This window comes from Sceloporus undulatus, chromosome 9, assembly GCF_019175285.1.
Source record: "Sceloporus undulatus isolate JIND9_A2432 ecotype Alabama chromosome 9, SceUnd_v1.1, whole genome shotgun sequence".
In the NCBI taxonomy this organism is placed as follows: Eukaryota; Metazoa; Chordata; class Lepidosauria; order Squamata; family Phrynosomatidae; genus Sceloporus; species Sceloporus undulatus.
Genome location: NC_056530.1, coordinates 29,016,563 through 29,042,219, shown reverse-complemented (window position 1 = coordinate 29,042,219; position 25,657 = coordinate 29,016,563). Strand labels below are relative to the sequence as shown.

The 25,657-nt window shown below is 44.6% G+C and overlaps 1 protein-coding gene and 1 long non-coding RNA gene across 2 annotated transcripts; both read right to left on the bottom strand.

The window, feature by feature from the left end:
• Positions 1-533: 533 nt before the first annotated feature.
• Positions 534-14,617, bottom strand: OTUB1 (OTU deubiquitinase, ubiquitin aldehyde binding 1). The gene is made up of 7 exons (XM_042439248.1): positions 14,479-14,617; positions 9,693-9,754; positions 6,238-6,336; positions 4,640-4,758; positions 4,375-4,459; positions 2,635-2,829; positions 534-959 (listed from the first exon to the last, which is right to left on the bottom strand). Exons 1-7 carry the CDS (start codon positions 14,531-14,533, stop codon positions 762-764), a joined length of 813 nt encoding a protein of 270 aa, XP_042295182.1. The 5' UTR covers positions 14,534-14,617; the 3' UTR covers positions 534-761.
• Positions 14,618-16,674: 2,057 nt separating this feature from the next.
• On the bottom strand, positions 16,675-23,707 carry LOC121915181. The gene is made up of 3 exons (XR_006100661.1): positions 23,180-23,707; positions 21,765-22,046; positions 16,675-17,037 (listed from the first exon to the last, which is right to left on the bottom strand). It is a non-coding gene; the product is annotated as an uncharacterized LOC121915181 (long non-coding RNA).
• Positions 23,708-25,657: the final 1,950 nt, after the last annotated feature.

Here is a 25,657-nt window from a genome sequence, read left to right as displayed (position 1 = left end):
CAACACAAACCTCTGGACCGCTATCAGTCAGTCTGTCCCTCCAAATCACGGAGCATGGTTACATGCCAAAGAAACCCAAATGCTGGCCAGAAAGGTGCCTGACAATTCAGTCTAACTCTGGAAAACTGTTGCAGAGTGCAAGTATTTTTATTTTTTTAAAAATGCAAAGATTTAGATGGTGAGAAGAAGGGAAGAGGACCAACTTTACAGTGAAACAGATGGAAGACTGACCTTCAGCAAAGGATTAGAGAACTGATCCTGGATGGCTGGAACCTTCCTGGATAGACAGATGCTGCCTGCGTATTACCAAAAGCATTTTCTTTATGCCTGAGGGCGACCAATCTTGCCTCTTTGGGGCTGAAATGGGCTGCTTGCCAATGGTACACTAACACTGTGCAATGAATCTGAAAAGAGCATTGCTTGTGCAGGTGGAGGTTTTATACCAAGGGAGCGCATGCCTCAATTCCCAGGAGAGAGGGAAAGGGTAAGTCTGTCCTACAATAAGCAGCAAAGACAGCCTACAAATAACACGGTTGGTTTCACCGGCATCCCCTTTAATAAAACACGGAAGTGTGTAAGTGTAACAACAAAAGGAGAAAAAAATATAATAACAAACCAAGTGAGTGAGATGTCAGCAAGAGCGATCACCATTTACAACCACAGACGACGCTGCCCGGCAGGTGGACGGGGAAATGTGGGCGATGAGACAGAACGCGCGCGAGAAGAGGGGGCATGGCTCCCTAGCCAGGCTGTCCCAACCCCTATTTATACAGGATGTCGTAGTGTCCCGGTCTGTACAGTAGATACACTTTAGGCTCAGAGCCCTCAGGGAAGATGTGGGGATTGGTGGTGCCACCCTCGCCCCGGTCCATGTACTCTACCAGGATGGAGACGTTGAGGGCCTGGGCCAGCGCAATGATATGGATGTGGTCGCTCTCCTTGCACATGGGCTCCACCTCCTGGAAAAAGAGGAGAGAGGCAAAGACAGGGTTACCTTTCCCAGCAGAAGCCACCACAGGGACAAGACGCAGGGCCCTCACAGAAGCCTGTCCCTGCACTAGGCAGCTAACCGTTTTTAAATAAGGAAGAGTTAAAATGGAACTTCTCAGGTTGTTATCTATGACCTCCAGGTAGCTGGCTCTGTACCTGTCACAGTGATCTCACAAATGCAAAGATCTGCACAGATCTATCATATCTACCCATGAGGACACTGGGGTCTTTTCCTTGACAAAGGCAGAAATAAAGCTGTGCTTAAATCCGGAAACTTAGAGCTGGAAGGGACCACCAATTCCAATCCTTTGCCAATCTATTGTTATAGCTATACAATTTTTATTAAGAGGATGGTGAAAGAGAGTTTATTTGTAGAAGGCAGCACCATCTATACTCATCTCAACACCAGTTATTTTTTGGTGTGACATGAGGAGGGGTCCTGAAAATGTAGCCTGTAGGTGTACATTTCCAAGCTTTTCCAAAGGAACGTGAGAAGCTGCCTTATACAGAGAAAAAACCCTTCAGTTCTCTAGCTCACAGCTGTCTGCAGGTTCAGACAGACTTTTCTCCCCACAGAAGATAGCAAAGTAGTATTCCCTACCCAAAGAGAAGAGCACCTGGGTCTAGATGGCCAGTTATGGGGCCAAACTTGTACAATTGCTGCTGAAGAGAAAAGTTTTGGGCAGGACTTCCAGTTGCAGAACAGAAGTGAACTGTCTATTCATCCATATGACCAAACATTTCCCACGATTCATAAAGGAGAAAAGGCAAAAGCTTCAGCACCAGTAAGTCTTGCCTAGCGTTCTTTTAAGGGTCACTGCCTGCATTTTCCTACCCTTCTCTATGCCACTTCTCTATCTTAAAAAAAGGAAAGCTGAAATGTTTTTATAAAAAATCATACATATTGCATACAGTGTTTTCTATGATTTAAACTCCACTTCCTTGTGGCATCTATGTCTGCATAATTCTATATGGAATTATAACTCCAAACTTTTTTAAAGCTGCTAAAAGCCTAAGTTGTTTTTGCCCCGTGGCTGCAGCTTATCCAGCACACATGATTCAAGTGTCTATATTCCTTTCCCAGTATCTTTCTCCACTTTTTCCTTTTGTAAAAGTATTCCCAACGCTCTATGTCCGTGTCTCTATGTCTCACGTTTTTCTTTATTTGAATTCTAATTAGTCTTTCGGAATCTCTCTCTTTCCCTCTTTCCCTTATAACAGTTGAATAACAATTGTGTAACAGTCGAATCAAATGAGGATACTGGGGGCCTTCCCTTGACAATTATAATTTCATATAGATACTGTAAGTATGCAAGACTTGTAGTTGCAACTGGAAGTGGAGTTTAAATCATAGGAAATACAGAAACACATATTTGGAAGCGACCACAAGGGCGATCCAATCCAATTCCTTGCCATGTAGGAATACAATTAAAGCACTCCCAACAAATAGCTATCCAAAAACCTCTGAAGGAGGAGACTCCACTACACTCCCAGGCAACATAGTACAATCTTGAACAGTTTGTCCTAATCAAAAAGACCACTTCAAACAAGCATTGGGACCATGAGCATCTGCCAGCCGCTCTCTCTATGCACCACCTTTCCTAATCACAGATTTCTCTCCCCACATAAAGGCATGCTCCTTACCTGCTGGCAAAATTCCTTTATGCTGCGTCCTCCTTCTATGAACTGCTCAAAAAACTTGTTCTCGCGCTGCAGGTAGCCAGAGGTGAGCAGCCGCAGGTAGACAACCAGATAATCCGAGGTGCTCTGGTCATTGAAGGAAGCCAGCAGCTCCGAAACTGTGATCTGCTTCTCCACTTGTTCTATGAGATCCATGAACTAAATGGATTAAAAGAAATAGGGATTAACTCAAAGGGGGAGCCTGTAGTCAGCTGTATGAATAACCTACTATGAGCTATGATCCATGTGATCTATGGCAAACAAATTTCCTCCAAATGTACTTATGTTGCACCAATATTAAATAGCAGGTAAACTCATGGAAGTTAAATGGTGGCTATTGGTCAGGAACAGTGCATGGAGCCTCCCGATTCATGGGAAGTCGAGAGCCAATGCAGCGCAGTAGTGGTTTGAATGTTGGACTATGACTCTGAAGACCAGGGTTCAATTTCCCACTTGGCCATGAAACCCACTGGGTCACTTTAGGCAAGTCACAGGCTCTCAGCCTCAGGGGAAGCCAATGGCAAACCTCCTCTGACCAAATCTTGCTAAGAAAACCCAATGATAGGTTGCCATAAATCCGAAATGGCTTGAAAGCACATAAAAACAACTACCTCTGCATGCAGGGCATTTGACAGAATTAGGAGAGGGCTGCTGTCTTCTCACCAGTATATCCAGAATCTTAATGTTTCTGACATACAGCGATGGCAGCATTTCTTCAGAGGGGCTTTGTCCTTGCCATCCTTTGAGGCTGAGAGAACATGACATGTCCAAGGCCTCCAGAGCTGTAGTCCAACACTCAAACCACTATTTCACCCTGGCTCACTATCCTGAATCTGCTGCCAATTTCACCAGGTAACTCAGAGTTCCTAAAAAGGGATCAGGGTTTCTTCCTGCATCTCCTCCAGACTATTCATTGGTAAATAAACATACAGTGTGATACCCCAGACACAATTTCATGGCTGGAAGAATTCAGTGGATCCCACCTTGCCATTTAGGAGGTCATCTTTGCTACTGCTCTCTTACATTCATTTGCTATGGCTAAGAGCCAAGGGCATATAAGTTACAGTCCTCCCATTGTTGTCAGAGTGCAATTCCTCTCACCTTACACAGCAAAGCTAATGTGCAGCACACACATAATGTTTCCCAATCTCTTAACCATAGTTAAGAAATTGGAGCACCTTACACATACACTGTTCTCCCTTTCTTTTTCAGTGCAATGTATACTATGGTATAGTAAACGCAATATTCAAAAGTGCTAGGTATGTGTGCTTGCTTGAAAGGGATTGCGCACTGCAGAGAGCACATGTATACTGAACAACAGCAAAGATGAAATCTAGGCATACAGCAACTGATATGGGAAAGTGATTTGTTTCCAAAACTGCATCCCTTACAAAGGGAATAGTTCAAAAATCCTCTGCATCATATCAGCATGCAATCTTTGGTTCCTCATGAGTATTCATTAGTTGCTAAGGTAAAGTATTGATATATTGCCCTTTATAAAGCAAGAAGATTCCAGGCAATGATACTTAAACCAAACGTACTAAGTTTTAAATTGCTTTTATTCCTTAACCCTCTTAACCTTCCCCAAACTGGAGCATGTCAGATATGTTTTAGACTACAGATCCCATTATGCCCAGCTTCTGGGAGAGTGCTGGATTGGAGAAGGCTGTCCTTAGATGCCATCCGAATGGGAGCAGGCCTTACCGTGTTGTGGAAGTCCTCAATGGTGAATTCCGTGAAGCCTTGTGAAACCAACACTTCCTTGCTTTTGGCAGCCACTTCTTTGAAGCTGTGAGCAATAAAAGAAAGCAAACACAAACCCACACCAGGCATTATTCTGCTTCAAACACAAAGGGCCCAAACTTCAGTAAAAGTCTGAAAGACTGCCACCTGTGTTTTGAATACAACACCCTACACCCCCAAACTATTGGGCAAGTGGGATCACTCTGTGTTCCCTGCTTTGTCGTACCGCTGCAGCTCCTTCCCATCCTCCAGAAGAGCCTCAAGGTGGGAAAAGCCAAAGGCCCGATAGAAACAGTTGCCATCTGGCCTTGTCTTCCGCATGTATGAATACTTCTTTAGAAGATCCTACGCAAAGGGAAAATAAGCAGAACAGAGGAACTGTGTGAGTACCCAGCCAGTTTGGCAGCTTATCACTAAAAATGGGAAACTATGCCTTCCTATGCTGGCATGGCAAGTACTGCCCAACAGACCCAAGTACATTTCATATCATGCAATCCATCTATGAAATTCCTTCTGGAAGATCTAGAAAAATTCAGACACACATCCTAAAGATGATGGTTGCTGGACAATCAGCAGCAATGGTATAAGAAACTTGAAGAAGCGTTTTTGGTTCATCCATCCCATCTTCAAAACAGCAGAAGAGCAATGCTGGGTTAGACCAAAGTTCACCCTGTCCAATTGTGCTTCCGACAGTGGTAAACTTGACACTTCCAGGAAACCAAAAAGCAGAAGATGAAGACATTGAATTGGCTTAAGACAGAGCTGGGGAGAGTCAGTGTCTTCATTTTCTGCTTTTTGGTTACACATGTTACCCACCCCAGGATAACTGGAACTTCCAGATTCAGGGACTTTGGTGTAACTTGTGGGCCTCCTGATGTTAGTACTGGTCCTCCTCCTATCAACGCTAACCAGCATAACCAATGGTGAAACATAATGGGAGTTGTGCCAGGCCACACAACTGCCAACCTCGCATTTCACCTTCTTGGTGATGGGTCTGTGTTAAGACCTGATCCATGATGCTCTACAATCCTTTTGTAGAAAAACAAAAAAAAACCACAGAAGCCCAGGGCCACGACAACATCACAAAGCAACAAATTCTGTGAATCCATTATGCTTTGTGCAAGGAAAAACAATTGTTCTTTTGTCTGGCCCTAAATCACTGCCCTGTCTGTGCACTGGGCAAATCTGAATCATAGCACTATGGGAGAGGAAGAAAAGCCTCTCTCTCCACATTCACCACACCATACATCATTTATAAACCTTTTCTCAGCCCCCAGTCTTCCCCCAGGCGCCTTCGCCCACCTGAAACTTTTCAGGTTGCTAACAAACATAACGTCTTTTACCACAGAGACAGGGAAAGTGCAGCCCAAGGGCCACATGTAGCCCCCAGGGACATTTTTAAGGGACCCCCACTTTTTCTATGCACTAGGAGTGCAGGTCACAATCTTGCTTTTTGGAACCCACCCTCCTGGTTTCTTGGGCTCTAGTAACAGCCTTTTTCCAATGAGGAAGTGAACCAGAAGCTTGGAGGATGTTTTGAACAGTTTATTGCAATGTTGTAAATTCAGAGGTGGAAAGGAGTATCTCCTGAGACCTTACAGGGGGACTATGTTGCTTCCCAATCTCTGGGAAGCAACATAGCCTTTCCTCACTGGAAAGGTACCCTAATTCAGCGTTCCCCATCACCTCCATCCAACAGAGTCACGGTGATTGGGAATGATAGCAGTTGCAGTCCAGCACATCATGGGAATCCAGGTTCGGGGAAAGACAGGTGTAATCCCTTCATTGTTTCAGTTGTTCATTGCAACTACTCATAAAGTTTACCTTGATCTTCTGCTGATAGACATGGTCATCGTCAGCGTATTCTTTGTACAGGACCGACAATTCCATCCTCTCAGAGACTAATGGATTCTGGACAGCAATCTGCAAAGAAATGTGCCAGGAGGTGAGATTCGGAGAAGAGGAAAGGAGCATCCGCCTCACTCTCCCTGCCCAGCATTGGGAGAGCAGTGTTGAATTTCTCTCTTCCTCTGTGACTCTCAGCAATGATCTATTTGCATGCAGTTATTATGGCTTTCATCCAAGTCAGAGGAGAGGATGAGACGATATTTTATAATGAGACATTATAAAACTAGTAATTTCAAGAAATGATTGACATCTTAGAGCTAGTGCACTTAAAATATGCTTATCGAGTGAGAAGTACAACATCAAATGATGAATTGAATTCACGGTGCACAGAAACCTCCAAGAAATCCTATTATTAACAGCCCTGCTGAGGTCTTGCAACTAAGGCCTGTGGCTTCCTTGACTGTAGTTTTCCTCATTCCTATATTTATGCATTTCATTTGTTTTGTCTAGACGTAGTACCTTACATATACTGTATCTCAGTAGTAACACATTTTTGTTAGTTTTGGCCCAGCTCTCCAATCTAGCAAGGCCATTTTGATTCCGGTTTCTGTCCTCTAAGCTATTAGCTACTCCTCCTAATTTGGTGCCCTCTGCAAATCTGGGAGATACCTCAAGGGCCATGTAGTCCAACCTCTTGCCATGCAGGAATACACAATCAAAGCACTCCTGACAGACAACTATCCAGCCTCTGTTTAAAAACCCACAAAGAAGGAAGCACCACCACTTTCCAAGGCAACATATTCCATCATTGAACAGCTTTTATCCTCAGGAAGTTCTTCCTAATATTTACGTGGAATCTCTTAAGGTTTAATCCAGCATGCTATGTCCTAATCTCCAGAGCATCAGAAAACAAGCTTGCTCCTCCTTCCATATGACGTCCTTTCAAATAAGTAAGCATGGCTATCCTATCACCCCTTAACATTCTCTCTCCAGGCTAAACATATCCAGCTCCCTATGCTGGTCCTCATATGGCATGTTTTCCAGACCTTTTAATATTTTGCATGCCCTCCTCTGGACACACTCCAGCTTCTCAATGTCCTTTTTGAATTGTGGCGCCCAGAACTGGGCAGTTTTCCAGGTGATGTCTGACCAAAGCAGAATAGAGTGGCACTATTACTTCCCTTGATCTAGACACTATATTCCTACTGATGCAGCCTAGAAGTGCATTGGCATTCTTGGCTGCCACGTCACATTGCTGATTCATGTTCAGCCTGTGGTCCACTAAGATTCCTAGATCCCTTACGCATGTACTGCCATCAAGTCAGGTATCATCCATCCTGTATCAGTGCATTTCGTTTTTACTGCCCAAGTGTAGCATCCTACATTTCTCCCTGTTAAATTCATTTTGTTAGTTCTAAGGGTCAATTTGAATTCTGATCCTGTCTTCTGGGGTATTAGTGGCCTAAGTCAGTGTCATCTGAAAAATTGATAAGGATGCCCCCTATTCCTTCATCCAAGTCACTGATAAAGATCTTGAATAGCACTGGGCCAAGCACAGAACCCTGTGGCACCCCATTGGTCACTTCTCTCCAGGATAAGGTCACTGGTCCAAAATATACTGCAGAAATATTCCAGTTGGAGATCGTTTTAACTGTCCTAGCACAGTGCTAGGGAAACCTGGGAATTGTAGTTTACTCTGGCACCAGAGCTCTCTTAGCAGAGAAGGCTAAATGTCTCAGAAAACTACAGTTCCCAGAATTCCCTAGCATTGAGCCAGGGAATCAGAGTTGAAGGAGACCGCAAGGGCCATCCAGTCCAACCCCATTCTGCCATGCTGGAACTCTCGATCAAATCATCCCCGACAGATGGCCATCCAGCCTCTGCTTAAAGACCTCCAAGGAGGGAGACTCCACTGCACTCTGAGGGAGTTTGTTCCACTGTCAAACAGTCCTTACTCTCAGGAAGTTCCTCCTAATGTTGAGCTGGAATCTTTTTTCTTGTAGCTTGCATTCATTGCTCTGGGTCCTAGTCTCTGGAGCAGCAGAAAACAAGCTTGTTCCCTCTTCAATATGACATCCCTTCAAGTATTTAAACAGGGCTATCATATCACTCCCTTATAGTCTGTCCCAAGGGAGAAGAACCATTGGTCTGCCAGGTGTGGCTGAATTTCTATACCCATCAGCCCTCCCATTGACTGTTGGGTGAGAATGATGGGAATTAGAGTCGACAAGTCTATCTAAGGAGCCATACAACACCCTGAACTGTAGTCTATAGGACCCCAAGTGTGGGTCTAGGTTGCATTTGGCCACCTATAGTCTCTACAAAAGAACCACTAGTCTGCCAGGTATTGTTGAACTGCTATGTCCATCATCCCCCACTAACTGTATTGGGTGAGAATGATGAGAAATAGAGTCCAACAAGTCCAACTAGAGAGTCACGCACCCACCTCTGCTGCAGTCTATGGGACTCCAAGGGGGAAGAACCATTGGTCTGGCAGATGCTGCTGAACTGCTACTCCTATCATCCCTCCCCACTGGAGTGGCTGATGGGAGATACAGTCCCAGTTAGATCTGGCGGCTCACACAGCACTGCGATGAAACTTTTGCATGGGGGGTCCAGTGGGGTGTGTGCTCCCCAAAGTCTCCTGGGGGACTCACACAGCCGACATTTTGTCGTCGTGTGCCTTCAAGTTGCTTCAGACTTACAGCGTCCCTCAGAAGTTAAAGTGGACTCAAACAGGATGATTTTGCAGTATTGGACCATTGTTGGGTAATTACAATCGCATGGTCTAGGCCAGATTTCACTAGCTTTTTTGCAAGGACCTCATGGGACTCAATGTCAAAAGACTTTCTAAAATGAAGATATGCTACATCCACAGCATTCCCTTCATCTACCAAGTTTGCGACTCTGGCAGAAAAAGAGGTAAGATGAGTCTGTCCCATCTTCAAGATGCTCTCTGAGATGAGAGGTATGGATGAAACAGTTTGTAAACACAAGTTAAATCCTTCTTTTAAGATCAACCCTTTATGTTTAATGGAGTTATTCATCCTGCTTGGACTGCAGAAAGGAATAATATCAGGTCTATCCTCACAATCAGGCCTGGAGGAATCCCCTCATATGCAACACTGCTCCAAAGGAGTCAAGCCCATGCGTTCAGCCACCAGTCATGCGACAAAAATCCAAGGTTTCTCAACCCCTTATTTCAGGATAATTTAACTATCACCATAAAGTGATAGTTCCCCTACCCAAATATTCTAGGGCAGGACAACAGAGAGAACACAGTGAAACCTGGGTCATTTGAACGCTACAGCTGCATCTTTAGGCGGGACAGTAAACAGATTGGAATAATATAGTACAATTCGGGTGTCTTCTTGCATTATCACGCACCAGATCACAAGGCCGGGACAAGGCATCTCTTTCTGAGTGCTCACCTCTTGCTGAATTCTATCCTGCTGAGCCATTATGGCTTCATCGTAGGCCAAGCAATTCACTCCTGCAAGAGAAGAGAACAACACTGTTGAGAAAGGTCCCTTCACTCTGGCTTGGTCTCTCATTGAAGGAAGGGTTTTCTGTTTTATATAAAAGGAAATGCTCAAGGGAAAAGAAAGATTCTTAATCTACAGAACCTAAAACAACCACGAGGTCAAAGGATCAGAAACAAGGCAGCAAGGTAACGGGAAGAGAGGCCAAAACCCTTTGGGAGCCTTCAGAATTGATGTTTGAAATCTGTAGGGCATTCACAATTTATTTAATAACCTTTATTTGTATCTCTATCTGATGAGAAGGTGGGATATCTCAAGGTGGGATATTGCCTTGCTCACCCCCTTAAATATTCTCTGGGGTATGTCAGGCTGAGAAAGTGAGGTACTAGACCCAAGTTCACCCCATGAGCTCCATGGATCGGTGCAGATTCGAACCAGGATCTCACTAGTGCAATGCTCTAATGCACAAGTGAGTAACTGTGACTCCTCCCAGAGGTTTTGGACTATAAATTCCATAGCCCACCACCACTGAGTGTGCTAGCTAGGGATGATGGGAGCGGTATGCAAGAAAAATCTCGGAGTCGTCCACTTATGCTCCATTGCACAGCTCTTTCCCCATCAGACACAGCGCTTTCCAACCATGAAGATCCACGCTTTAACTGGCAATATTTCAGAACCGCAGATTAAAGCAATCAATACAAACGCATTAAAATCAGAACACAGTCCATCCATAACTCTCGCTTTCGGCCATGCGCATAATAAACCAACCCTCTTTTCAGGGACATGCCAGGAGTCGCACCTCTGCCGCAGCTCCTGGGCCTGCAGCCTCCAGGGCGACACTGAGCCCCCAGCGCGGAACAAGCGGCCCAGCCCTGCCTTATTAGCATGACAAGCTGCGCCGGGTACAATGCTTTTGCAAGAAGGGACACCGCCGACGCGGCCGATGCCCCTTTGCGATGGTCAGGCACCAGGGGGGTATCCATTTGCAACACCCAGATCCTCCTGCTGCAGAGGCCGAAGACGCCCCCCTCTGCCCCCACAAAAAGCAGCCTGCGTGGAAGTGTCTCTGCTTTTGCAGCCTGGCCAGGTCCTCACAGGCTTCCTCCGGCATCCTCTGCTGGCGGCCGCTGCCAATGCTGCAGAAAATTGAAACACCCGAACTGGGGCTGTTCCATATCATACATCATCGCAAGCAAAAAGGTGCCCTGACTCCCAGCCTGCTGGGATGCTACCGCAATGACACACACACACACACACACAGAGAGAGAGAGAGACAACTGCGGCTGCTTCTTCTGCAGTGAGGGTTGCAGGCTGCAACTCTCCTGCTTTGGCACTTCTGGGCAAAGGAAAGGTGGCAATGCTGGACGCGCTCCACCAGGATTTCCCCCTCAGAACTAGACCAGCCAACAACAAAGTTCTTGGCTGAAAGATGCTTTCTAAGTGTCATCAAAGGACAGGAGCGACGTGCAAAACCCAATTAAGAAACAAGGGAGAAACAATGTCTCCTGTGGCGCAAACTAGGTCAGGAGTTGGCATCGCAACTTCCAAAGGGTGAGCCAAGATAGCAATGGGGGAAATAACCAACTCCAGTGGTGCCTCCACATTACCAGGGGTCGGGGTCAAAGACCCCCACGGTCAACATTTGCCAGACATTGACCATAGAGCCATGCTGGAGGACCCACAAATGCCTAGAGAAGGCTTTCCTCTAGGAACTTCTACGTTCTCCAGCACAACTCTATGGCCAACGTCTGGCATTAGCGCAATTGCACCATTATCACAGGTTATTCCCGGGATAACAGCACTTTGAACACATCGTCTTGTGAGAATCCATTGGCGCAACTGTGGCGGAACTGTCCTGAACGGGATCACGCTTCCTGTGAAGGACTCGGTACGCAGTTTGGGGGTGCTCCTTGACTCGTCGCTCCACCTTACATCTCAGGTGGATGCGACGGTCAGGAGCACCTGTTATCAGCTTCGGCTGATTCGCCAGCTGCGTCCCTACCTGGACTGGAGGGACCTTGAAACGGTAGTACATGCTCTGGTAACCTCTCGTTTGGACTTCTGCAATGCGCTCTACATGGGGCAACCCTTGTACCATACCTGGAAGCTACAATTAGTGCAGAATATGGCAGCCAGGTTGGTTACTGGCATACCCAGAGCCAGCCACATAACACCAGTGCTGAAAGATTTGCACTGGCTGCTTATTTGCTTCCGGGCGCAATACAAGGTGTTGGTTATCACCTATAAAGCCCTAAATGGCTTGGGCCCAGGATACCTTGAGGACCGCCTCTCCCCATACAATCCGCCCCGCACACTCAGAACATCTGGGCAGCACCTATTGAGGGTCCCAGGAGCCAGACTAGCCTCCACATCAAGAAGGACTTTTACCATCTCGGCCCCGACCCTCTGGAATTCTCTGCCCATTGAGCTCCGCTCGGCCACCTCCCTGACCCAATTCAAAAAGGGGCTGAAGACCTTCTTGTTTAAATCAGCATTCCCTGATACAGGCCCCACTTAGCCTCCCCCCCCCCTCCGCAGTGGCATGCTGGCTAGAATGTTTTAATGTATCTGTTTTTAATGTATTGTATATGTATGTATTTTATAATGTTGTACACCGCCCTGGTTATTTAGAAGGGCGGTATATAAATAAAATTTATTATTATTATTATTATTTTCACGGGTTAATCGCCATTTATACTTCCAATTGTCAATAGGATTACTGTACATACATCCACTAAGGTCCAAAACACGCTCCAGATACAATGCAGTTTGAGACTGCTTTGACTGCCTCGGCTCAATGCTAGAGAGTTCTGGAAACGGTAGTTTCGTGGGACATTTAGCTTTCTTGGTCAGAAAGCTCTGGTGCCACAATAAACTACAGCTCCCAGAATTCCCTAGCACTGGTCCAGGGGAGTTAGAGTGGCCTCAAACTGGATTGTTTCTGCAGTGTGTTTGGGGCCACGGAGGGGGACCAAGTTAAGGCCTGTACAAGCCAGAAAGAAAAGATGGTTTGAGCGTTGGACTCTGACTCTGAAGACCAGCGTTCGATGCCCTGCTTGGCCTTGGAAACCCATTGGGCGACTCTAGGCAAGAAGTCACACTCTCTCAGCCTCAGGGGAAGGCAACGGCAAACCTCCTCTGAACGAATCTTGCCAAGAAAACCCCATCATAGGTTCACCGCCTTGAGGGTAGCTATAAGTCAGAAATGACTTGAATGCACACAACAACAACAACAACGGGTCAACATAAGTCACGAATGCCCTGGAGGCCCACAGCCACAGAAAACAGGCTCCCCATGGAACGGGGCTGGCCTCTGAGGACTGTGGGTTTATTACTACACTTGTCCCTCCGTATTCACTGGAGTTTGGCCCACAAGGCCCCCGAGAATATGGGAAACCCACAAATAACACAATCACCACGTTTTTACCTGAGAGGACGTCTCTCTAGGAATCTCTAGGTCCTCCAGGGAAACTCTGTGGTCAATGTCTGACAGACACTGACCATAGAGTTGCACTGAAGGAGCTACAAAGGCCTAGTAGAGTATCCTCTCCAGGAATCGCTAGGTCTTTCAGGGCAATGTTTAGTTCAAGTTGACCATAGAGTTGCCCTGGAGGACATAGATATTCCTAGAGAGAAGATATTAATCAAATCTGTGAATAATCAAACCCACAGACATGGAGGGATGAGTGTGTTACCTAAGAAACCTGTTGTTGTTGTTGTTGTTGTTATTACTGGAGAAACACTTGCTTTTCTTCAGATGTGGGGCTTTGGTGGGGAGCCAAAGTGGTGTCATAGTTTGGGTGATTTGACTATGGCTCTGGAGCCCAGGGTTGGAATCCCAGCTCAGCCATGAAACCCAATGGGTGACTGTGGGCAAGTCACACTCTCTCAGCCTCAGAGGATGGCAATGGCAACCCTCTCTGAACAAGCTTTGCCAAAAGAACCCCAGGATAGGTTTGCCTCAAGGTAGCCTTAAGTCGGAACTAGTGACTTGAAGGCACATAAAAACCACAACCAAAGGCCGCCATGAGCCAAAAATGACTTGCAGGCGCACAGCGACAAACAGCAAGCCCTCCAAGGCCCATCCGCACTGCAGGAATAATCCAGTTTGATGCTGCTTTAAATTAGGGTTCAGTGCTAGGGACTGCTGGGAATTGTAGTTTGCTGTGGCCCCAGAGCTCTCTCTGACAGAGAAGGCTCCAGGTCTCACAAAACTACAGCTCCCAGGGTTCCCTAGCACTGAGCCATAAGCTAAAGCGGCATCAAACTGCATTATTTCTGCAGTGAGGACTGGAGGGTCTTATTATGATTTAAGGGACCCTTCCATGTCAACAATAATGTTATTATTATGAGGGAAACATTCTCTTTTCCTCAGGGGTTAATTATTATTGTTATAATTGTTCTTATTACCACTGATTACTGTGATTGAGGGAAGTAAAGGGGGTTTCCATGGAAACGGGAGGGAGGCCTGGGCCCTCCCCTCCTCCGTTGCCATGGAGACCAAGGGGCGGGGCCTGGGGCGACTTGGAGGCGCCATCGCCATGGCAACCGCGAGGCCTACCGCAGGCGAGGGGCGCAGGGCAGGGGCCCAAAGGGGAAGGAAAGAAGGAAGGAAGGAAGGAGAGGGGCTCCTCCGCGAAGGCCGGGGCTCTCCCTCCTGGGAAGGGGCCGCTGAAGGAGGCTCCAGGCCGGCCTCCCTCCTCCTCCGCCTCCGGGCCCAGCGCTCCCCGATTACCGTCCGTGTCTCCGCCGAGGGGCTCCGGCTGCTGTTGAGGCTCCTCCGCCGCCATCTTCCAGCTTGCAACACTGAGGGAAGGAAACGCTTCCGGGTTACGTCGGAGGAGAACCGGAAGTACTCCCTCTCGCCCGGCGGGTCTCCGTTTTGAACTTAAGCGTGACGTCACCGAAAGGCGCTGCGTGACGCGCGACGGGGACGGGGCTGTGGCGTCACTTCCGCTTCCTCCTGCTCTTCATCACATCCGAGCAGCCCCCCATTTTATTATGATTTTATTATTTTATTTATATTATTTATATTTTTATTATGTATTCATTTATTCTATTATTTGTAATATTATTTATTTTTTATTATTTATTTTATATGTATTTATTTTATTATTTATGTTTGTTATATTAATTTTATTTTATTATTTATTTTATTATGCATTTATTTATTCTATTATTTGTTATATTATTTATTTTATATGTATTTATTTTATTGTTTATTTTATTTATTATTATTATCATGAGGGAAAGGCTATCTTTTCCTCAGGTGTTTATTATTATTATAATAATCATTAATCATTATTATTATTATCATGAGGGAAATTTTATTTTATTTTAATTTTATTATGTATTTATTATTTAATTATTTATACTATTTTTATTTTATTATGTATATAATAATTATTATTTTATTATTAATTTTCTAATTCTTACTTATTTAATTATTTAATTATTATAATTATTTGGCTTGGTCCAAAAAAAACACACTGCAGAAATAAATGGACTTTGAGACCCCTTTAACTGCCCTGACTCAGTGCTAGAGGATTCTGGGAACTGTTGTTCTGTAAGACATTGAGCCACTGCTGAAATAATGCAGTTTGACCCCTCTTTAGCTGCCCTGGCTCATCGCTAGGGAATCCTGGGAACTGTAGTTTTTGTCAGATTCAACTTCTCATTAGATTCCTTGAAGCCTATCGCAAGCCGAAAAGGCATTTGAACGGAGAGCTTCATCAGCAAAGCAACCGCTGAGTAGATAAGAAAACACAGTACGTGTAACAGAGCTGTAAATAAACTACACATGAAATGCATTCATGTCTGTCTTTTTAGCTCCTGTCTTGCAAGGTCCAACGTTTTCCTTGAATGCCATACCTTTTGCGGTGTCTCCTCCTCCTTTGTTCTTATGACATCTGGTCACCCCAAACACTACTCTTGGAAAAGTAACTTCCCAAAGCTCTGCCCAGGCCTGAATTCCTTTTTGAATTGTGGTGCCCAGAACTGGACACAATATTCCAAGTGAGGCCTGACCAAAGCAGAATAGAGTGGCACTATTGTGTCTCTTGAACTAGACACTATACTTCTATTGATGCAGCCTAAAATTGCATTAGCCTTTTCAGCTGCCGCATTGCAGTGTTGACTCATGTTCAACTTATGGTCTACTTGGACTCCTAGATCCCTTTCACACGTTGCTTCATTCAGCCAGGTGTCCCCCATCATCCTATATCTGTGCATTTCATTTTTCCGCCCTAAGTGCAGTACCTTACATTTCTCTGTGTTGAACTTCATTTTGTTAGCTTGGGCCCAGCTTTCTTGTTTGTTCAGGTCATTTTGAATCTTGATCCTGTCCTCTGGAGTATTAGCTATTCCTCCTAATTTGGTGTCATCTGCATATTTGGTGAGTATGCCCCCAATTCTGTCCTCCAAGTCATTGATAAAGATGCTGAATAGCACTGGCCCCAGGACAGAGCCCCACTGGACACCCCACTGGTCACTTCTCTCCAGGATGAAAAGGAGCCATTGCTGAGCACCCTTTGGCTTCGGCCGGTCAACCAGTTACAAATCCATGTAACAGTTACCTTGTCTAGCCACATTTCACTAACTTGTTTGCAAGAATGTCATGGGAAACCTTGTCATGACATTGTAGGTTCACATTGTACATCACCCTGATAATGAATGTGGCATATACAGCTAATAAATACATCCCAAATCCACAAAACAGCAATACTTTTATTGGGTATGCTATGCATTTTGGTTAGCCCAATAAAACTATTTTTAGTTTTATTGGATTTGGGATGGTATTGTACTTTTCTGTATAACGAACACAGCTACCTCTGGATATGACATCTAAAAAAAGTAGAACAGGGAGACTTAAGAAGCTATTCTCTTACAATGGCAAAACAGAGACAGAAGCTTAAACAAAACTCTCCATAGATTTCACATCCTTTATTACAAAAGTAAGTGCTAAAGCCTGAGATAAATAGAAGGAGGAATATTTCATACAATACAATACAATCTCATATTAATCTCTATCCCTCCAACAGAAGGAGAAAGGCTCCTCTCTCTTTGTACCTTTGGAACCGGAACAATTTATCTACTTGTTTTTAAGAACAAGATACAGAAGGTGGGTACAAGGAAAGGCACAACAACAACCTGGTTGCTGAGCGTGAAGCGCTGTCCATCCAATGCTCCTCAACATGGCGATTCTGAAGGCACAATCTTCCGATAAAACCATCATTATCGTGAACGCTTGCTTCGGGAAAGGGAAAGGTGCGGTGGGCCACCTCATGGCGCAGAGCTACAAGCGAAGCAGATGGCGACAGTTTAGAAAGAGACCCCGTCCAATGCGCATGGGCACATGTGCACATCCACCCAGAGGTAGAAAAGATGTGGTTTTTAAAAGCACACTCATTCCACCATAATTGCAGCTTCAATTTTTGCGGATTTGATTATTCACGGATTTGATTCATGTGTTCTCTCTAGGAATATCTAAGTCCTCCAGTGCAACTCTATGGTCAACTTAAACTAAAGGTTGCACTGAAAGACCTAGAGATTCCTAGAGAGGACATTCCACTAGGCCTTTGTAGCTCCTCCAGTGCAGTTTCTATGGCCAGTGTCTGTCGGACGTTGACCACAGAGTTGTGCTGGAGGACCTACAGATTCCTAGAGAGGGGCCCTCCCAGATAAAACATGATGATTTTGTTGTTTGCAGTTTTCCCATATTCATGGGAGTCTGGTGCCCTGAACCCTAGAGAATATGGAGGGACAACTGTACTTTGTTCCTTTTCCTTGTTATACTGTAGTTTGTTACCACTAGTTGTTACTGTGCTGTGAAAGTAGTTTGGTGTGTGGCTCATAACCTTTTGTTATGGGGAGGGTAGGTGGCTTTGAGAAAATGGCCTAAGACTTGAGAAATGCATAAATACCTCTGGAGTGCTTTAAAGTCCACCCAAAGGTAACTCATAAGAACCCAACAAACTACGGTAATGTTGTACAATAACGTCCCAAATCCACAGTGATAACTTTATCATGCCAACCAAAAGGCACAAAATGCATGACGCAAGCTGTCAAAGGCTTGCATTTTCTCAAGGTGTTGGTAAGTTGTTCTTTGTAAGCAGGTCCGTCCTCCTTCTGGCCATATGGCCCTGGCCAAAAAGCATTCGAGAGGGTCTTGCTTGCATAGATATCCCTTCAGAGAACAACACACCAACAACACCTTGAGAACATCGCCATTCTATAACTTTTGTCTCCTGTATGTTTCTTAACACCTTTGCCTGATGAAGAAGCCTGACTCGCCTTAGTTTTGCCTAAAGGCCAACCTAGATTTAGGAATATAAAACTAATTACTACTTCTGTCTTAAAAAAAAAACCACAAGGAATTCTGGTGACACTCAGCCTTTCCCTTTATTTTACCCTCACAACACCCCTACAAGATAGGGATTGACAATGGAACACACTCCCTCAGAGAATGGTGGAGTCTCCCTCCTTGGAGGTCTTTAAACAGAGGCTGGATGGCCATCTGTCAATGGGGATGCTTTGATGGAGAGTTCCTGCATGGCAGAATAAAGGGGTTGGACTGAATGGCCCTTGAGATCACAGCTATATCTTTGAACTCTACCTACCTACAAGGTAGAGTAAGCTATATAAAGGATGACCACCAAGTGAGCTCCATGCCTGACTCCAGCGCTTCCCTATTTAAGTTCAGGGATGGAACATCTGGCCATAGAGAGGTACCGTTATGGGATTACAGCATCCATCTCTGACAGCCAGTGGAGAGGGATAATGGGAGGTGCAGTCTTGCAGCACCTCAAAGGCCATACGTTTCTATTCTTTGTTCCATCTATTATACCACACTACCTCTCACAAAAGGCTGTAGCCGCACCTTTGAGACCCTCTGCTTAATTGGTCTGCAATGTATTATTAAAGACATACCTCAAGGTATGCAAATCAAAAAAGATGGCCCTAAGGTCACAGCATATCAGTGCTGGGTTGCCTGGCGGCCAGACGAATGGCTCTTTCCGGTATTCATCATCTGTCGCTTGCCCTTTTGATTTACTGGTGTTACTTCATTAAAAAATTGACAAAGTCAATTACAATTCATCACCGCCATTCACCCTTTCCAATAACCTGACCCACAACATCCGAGTCTGTGGGCAATCTACACGTCCGCTCAATAGCTGCCATTTTGCAGGAGGATAAAGGCCCCATTTTGCTCCGGGGAAAGAGACAAGGAGCTCATTTCCCCCCCCCCACCAGAAATAATTTTAACAACATTAGGATCTGCATTAATTGGTTTTGAGACAGATCGGCGCCATCGTTAGCACTCATTAATTTGCTTATTCACAGCTAACTCAAAGCTCTGCTAAAAGAAAATGTCATATTAACCGGAGGTCGCACAAGACTAACGCAGAGTTATATGTCATTAGCAAACATTTATGCAGATTGTCAAGCTTACAAATTTTCCTCGTCCCGCCACCGTCATTTTGTATACGAATTGTTTGTTGACTATTGGTCTCTAGCAACTTACATAATGTGAGAAGCAACAATGACAAATACACAGAAACAGCGTGTAAGCACTATTATTAAGATCAAATAGGTTGTTGACTTGTATTAGATCATTCCAAAGGGTTTTTTAAAATGTTGTCACTTTAGTATTGTAGCAAAAGTTTTCCCGACATACGGTGACCCTAAGGCAAACCTATCATGGGTTTTTCTTGGCAGGTTTCTTCAGAGAGGGTTTACCATTGCCATCCCCTGAGGCTGAGAGAGTGTGACTTGCCTTGTAGCAAAAGGACAAATGTAATACAGTGGTTCCTCCACATTCATTGGAAGTAGGGGTAAAAGACCCCCAGAAGTCCTCCAGAGCAACTCTATGGTCAACACCTGCCAGATGTTGACCACAGAATTGCACTGGAGGATGTACAAATGCCCAGGGAAGTGTTCTGTCTAGGAATTTCTAGGTCCTCCAGCGTGACTTCTGGCAGACGTTGACCACAGAGTTGCACCGGAGGACCTAGAAATTCCTAGACGGAAACACTAACTAAGTCCATGAAGAATCAAATCTGCAGAAGTCAAAGCTGCAAATGCAAAGGGCCAACTGTAATCCCATGGGAGGAGACGGATTTCCTCTAGATGGGCAGCTAAAACAACAAACAATTCAATATAACGATCAATACACTATTGATCAACAGTAACAGAGTAGTTAAATATTGTGGAACTGGTGGCAGCAAAGTGCTTCCCAGTAGATGGGACCGTAAGTCATTTATTACTTAGTATTTTAGGTACCATATTGGAAAGGGTCTGCTGTTTTCTATATATCAGCATGGCTCCTTTTCATCCTGGAGAGAAGTGACCAGTGGGGTGTCCTGTGAGGCTCTGTCCTGGGGCCAGTGCTATTCAACATCTTTATCAATGATGTGGATGACAGAAATGGGGGCATACTTATCAAATTTGCAGATGACACCAAATTAGGAGTAGCAGCTAATACTCCAGAAGACAGGATCAAAATTCAAAATGACCTGAATAGACTAGAAAACTGGGCCAAAGTTACAAAATGAATTTCATCACAGAGAAATTTAAGGTACTGCAGTGAGGGCAGAAAAACAAAATGCATAGATATAGGATGATGGGGGACACCTGGCTGAATGAAAGTAAGTGTGAAAGGGATCTAGGAGTCCAGTAGACCACAAGTTGAACATGAGTCAACAGTGTGATGTGGCAGCTAACAAGGCCAGCGATTTTAGGCTGCATCAATTGAAGTATAGTGTCTAGATCAAGGGAAGTAATAGTGCCACTCTATTCTGCTTTGGTGAGGCTTTACTTGGAATAATCCTGTGTCCAGTATTCAAAAAAGACATTGAGAAACTGGAGCCATATGTCCAAAGGAGAGCGACTAAAATTGTAAAGGGTCTGGAAACCATGAAGCCCTATGAGAAACGACTTAAGGAGCTGGGGATGTTTAGCCTGGAGAAGAGAAGGTTAAGGAGTGATATGATAGCCCTGTTTAAATACTTGAAGGGATGTCATATTGAGGAGGGAGCAAGCTTGTTTTCTGCTGCTCCAGAGACTAGAACACAGAGCAACGGATGCAAGCTTCAGGAAAAGAGATTCCAGCTCAACATTAGAAGGAACTTCCTGACAGTAAGGGTTGTTCCACAGTGGAACACACTCCTTCCTTGAAGAGTGGTGGAGTCTCCCTCCTTGGAAGTCTTTAAACAGAGGCTGGATGGCCATCTGTCAATGAGAATGCTTCGATTGAGAGTTCCTGCATGGCAGAATGGGGTTGGACTGGATGACCCTTGGGGTCTCTTCTATGATTCCTGGGGGAGGCTTCTGTCAGCCAGGGAAAGTGTTTTTATTCAAGCAAAACTTTGGTGAGTAAGTCAGCCAGTCATTAAAGGCGCTTGAACTGGTTTGGACTAACCAGATGCCATAACCGCAAAGGAGGACAGGGAACTGTAAAATGCAGGACATTCAAGACAAATGTGGCACATTACAATATAAAAGCTAAAAACACCAATGTAAATTCATGCTCCTTAACCATGCTCCAAATGGGGGACATTTTCTGTCCTCTTGGATAGAAGACTGAAATGTAGGACAAGTCTGGGAAAAGGAGGATATCTGGTCACCCTGCTTGGTGCGGACTATGTGTCTACAGTTGCTTTTTATAAAGTGATTTATTTGTTTTAAAGACATCTTTTAATTAAGAGGCTGTAATCGGGATTTCATTGTCAATTTGAGTACAGTCAGCCCTCTGTCTCCACTGATTTTTTAAATCCATGGATTCAAATATCCACGGTTTGAAAATATTTTTAAAAATACAAATTCCAAAAAGCAGACCTTGGTTTTGCTGTTTTATATCAGGGACACCATTTTACTATGCCATTGTATTTAATGGGACTTGAGCATCCATGGATTCTGGTATCCATTGGGGTCTTGAAACCAAACCCAGGTTTATAACAAGGGCCCACTGTACCTCTTAGAAAGCAAGATGTACATGAAATAAATCAAAGCAAGCATCCATACCTTTGGAAATTTGTCAGAGGAGCAGAAGGGTCAGTCCTGGCTGGCCTCCGTGGCTCTCTTCTTCCAGAAACAATCCACTTTGGAAGGAATCGAGCGGGACAAATAGAATCCATGGGGCTCCCGCCTCTTGGGCAGGTAGCAGTACACCTTCAGCCTGTCCTCTATGGTCCCCTTCTCTTGCTGGCTTCGCAGGGGTGTTCGGAGGACTCTATGACTCTCCAGGACGTTGCGAATGCCAGCGCTGGCACCATGATGGATGGCAGCGGCGCCCAAAGTTGCATCCTTGTGAAAAAGCAAACACAGTGAAAAAGAATTAGGAGCTACGGTTTAGTCACTTGCTTTCCCTCCCAGTGACTTAGACTAGACTAGAGTCAACTGACTCAGACTTAAGTCAGACTCAGGTTGACTTGACTTGGAGATGACATGGTAAAAAATGATACTCGGGCACATGTGTCTTGACTTGTGTATTGTTAATAACTGATTTGCTGGTACCATTCATGTCAAGCAGCAGGCAGGACCCATCGCCAAAGTGTGGGGTGCGTTTCTTTGAAGGAACAGCAAATACGTTAGGCAATGGGCTTGAAAACTGGTGTCCAAAGGAGGGCAACTAAAATGGTGAAGGGTCTGGAAACCATAAAGCCCTATGAGGAACGACTTGGGGAGCTGTGGATGTTTAGTCTGGAGAAGAGAAGGTTAAGAGGTGATATCAAAGCCCTGTTTAAGTATTTGAAAGGATGTCATATTGAGGAGGGAGCAAGCTTGTTTTCTGCTGCTCCAGAGAACAGGATCCAGAACAATGGATGCAAGCCGCAGGAAAAGAGATTCCAGCTCAACATTAGGAGGAACTTCCTGACAGTAAGGGCTATTCGACAGTGGAAGACATTCCCTCGAAGAGTGATGGAGTTTCCCTCCTTGGAGGTCTTTAAACAGAGGCTGGATGGCTATCTGTCTAGGATGCTTTGATTGAGAGTTCTTGCATAGCATAATGGAGTTGGACTGGATGACCCTTGGGGTCCCTTCCAACTCTACAATTCTATAAAGCGAAAGGATCCTCATAAAGCTTTTCAAAAGCTGTAGAAGTCTTCTCTGATGTGCAATAGGGATAAGATGCCCAACAGACCTCAACTCAAGCCTAACAACACACTTGCTGTTACACCTGAAAAATGCACCATGTCTCTGTTTTTTGGCTCCCAGACTTGAAACTCAACTCTGAAGTATCTTACAAGGACATGAGACTAGACTTGAGACTGGGTTTAAGACTTGACTCAAGACTTGGACTAAAAGACCTGAATACATCACTGCCAAGAGGTATCCACAAGGCCCTTCTTAAAAATCTCAAGCAACATGAAGGAGCAGGTTATTCTGGGGAACTCACCACTACTTCATGCTATTCAGCAGAAGGGGAAAGGACTTACCTGTGGTAAACCATTTGTAACAGGAGGTGGCCGAGCCAGTACACTTTGCTCCTCAGGACGACTTGCCATCTTGATCTCTGTATTAGGACTGCTTGCCTCCAATCTGCATTGCTGGAAAGACAAAAAGGTTTACTGCCCAAAGAAGAAGGATGCTAGACAACAGAGAAACAACACTGTACTTAACTTCTTGTTACATGCAACTGGTTATTTGGCCTTTGAGACAAAAAAAAGCATGGAGATAGAGCATATGTTCACGATGATGTCCTCCTTTTCCAAGACATTTCCTACATTTAAACCTTCTGTCCAGGAGTTCAAAAATGTTTTCCATTTTGGACATGGCAAAGAAGCCCATTGAATAAACGCCATGGTCACTAATATCCAAAATCCACTAAAACAGGGATACCTTTATTGGGCCAACCAAAGTGCACAATATACACGTTGCAAACTTTGGAAGTGCCACTGGCTTCTTCATCAAGAAAAATGTATTAAAAATCATAAAGGAGAAAGAAAGAAAAAAGGTGACTAGGGCCCCATATAGACAAGCCAAAATAATGCTGCTTCGGGTCACTTTGGAGGTAAGCAGTTTCAATGATGCATGTGCCCTAAGAGGCCAGAAGCCATGCCAAAACCATGCTCCTGTCCTTAAGACAGGAGCGCAGCTTTGGAGCAGCTTCTGGCCTCTTAGGACGCATGCATCATTTAAACAGCGTACCTCCAAAGTGACCCGAAGCAGCTTTATTTTGGCCTGTCTGTATGGGGCCAATGTTAGTCATAGACCTGCCTGCATTTTGTCAAGATGTTGTGGTTGTTGTACACGGTTTGGATGGCAAGGAAGGGTAGTCATTCAGGCAGGAATCCTTTCCTTTCCATGGTGCTTAGTTAACTGAGGATAAACTACTTTTTATATTTAGTAGCAGTAGTAGTAGGTTGTCCTCAATTAACTCAACACCAGGGAAAGGATGAATATTCTTCCATAACATCCAAACTGAGTACAACCACAACATTAATAGTAATAGTAGTAGTAGTGATAATAATAATAATAATCTTACCTGGCTCTCTCCACGGAACGAGGCGAGGAACAACAACAATAAGCAGACAAACCACATCAGTTCAATTACACACCGGTTTAAAAGGGCAAATGAGATATGCACATATTAAAACAACCCACATTTAAAATCTATAGCTCAAAAACCATCTGGACAAGCCTGCCTTTCCCACTTTGAATTCCGTTTGCAGCAAACCAAGTAAGCCAAGGGCAAAGGGAGAATGTGGGAGGAGGAGAGAAAGACTGGGGCCTTTTCAAAGCAGCTGAAAAAGCAAGATTATAAAGGATTAACTGGGAATGTTCCTGGTAAACTGGGACTGTGGGAGGCTACAAAGACATAAGATGCAACAGAACATTAATAAACTGTTATGCACTCAGCAAGGTTGATGTGCCTTTAACCAGAGCATCGCAAGAGCAACGCATGAGTGCCATCTGGTGTTAAATTAAAAAACACAACGCACTTTCCCAAAGTTTAATTCATCCACAGAAAGATCCCAGTTGTGTGAGATCAAGCACTAAGAAGCATTTCCGATTATATCAAAGTATACGGAGAACCGCCAGTAGTAGTGAAATCTAGAAGAAACCACAGTGGACCCAATATACATTGTTGTTGCTACTGCTGTTGTTGTGTGCCTTCAAGTTTGTGAAGTCGGAAGCTTTCATGGCTGGCATCCATAGTTTTTTGTGGGTTTTTTGGGCTCCGTGGCCATGTTCTAGAAGAGTTTCTTCCTGACGTTTCTCCAGCATTTGTGGCTTTGGCATCATCAGAGAATGTTGGCATGGAAGAGAGTAAGTATATATACTTCCATGCCAGCATTCTCTGAAGATGCCAGCCACAGATCAGGAAGAAACTCTTCTAGGACATGGACACATAGCCCCCAAAACCCACAACAAACTATGCCTTCAAGTTGTTTCCAACTTAAGGAGACCCTCAGGCGAAGCCATACTGGGGTTTCCTTGGCCAATTTCTTCAGAGGTTTGCCATGCCATCCTCTGAGAATCCCAGAACTCCATAGCATTGAGCCACGGCAGTTAAAGTGGTGTCAAATTGGATTATTTCTGCAAATGCGGCCACAGATTTGCTTAGCAAAAGGAAAGAAGAAGCTCTACAGTATTGTTTTTTAAATATGAATCAGCTGGACCTTTCTTAGTTTTTATATAACTTGCTCAATAAAGAGAATCAATATAAATTAAACCACAGACATGCATTACTAAGTAGTTGCAAAGAAAGTAGCCTTTGGAGAAACAAAAGATTATATTTTCATATAATAGAAGCTAAAAAAAAAGAATTGGAAGGGAAGGCAATTACTATTACTGTTGTTGCTGTATTGCATTTTAGTTTTTTATAGTATAGTATTTTATAGTATTGAAATGGTTAAGTTTTATCCTGTTTGTAAAGCACTCTGCGCATGGATGGCATGGTACAAATACTG

Bases quoted from the DNA above. Each gene is read 5' to 3' on its own strand.
- OTUB1 (XM_042439248.1), bottom strand. From the start codon at position 14,533: ATGGCGGCGGAGGAGCCTCAACAGCAGCCGGAGCCCCTCGGCGGAGAC. The intron at 9,755-14,478 runs GTAATCGGGGAG...CTTCTCTTGCAG, and splicing joins CCTCGGCGGAGACACGGACG to GAGTGAATTGCTTGGCCTAC. The intron at 4,460-4,639 runs GTACGACAAAGC...TATTGCTCACAG, and splicing joins GATGGGAAGGAGCTGCAGCG to CTTCAAAGAAGTGGCTGCCA.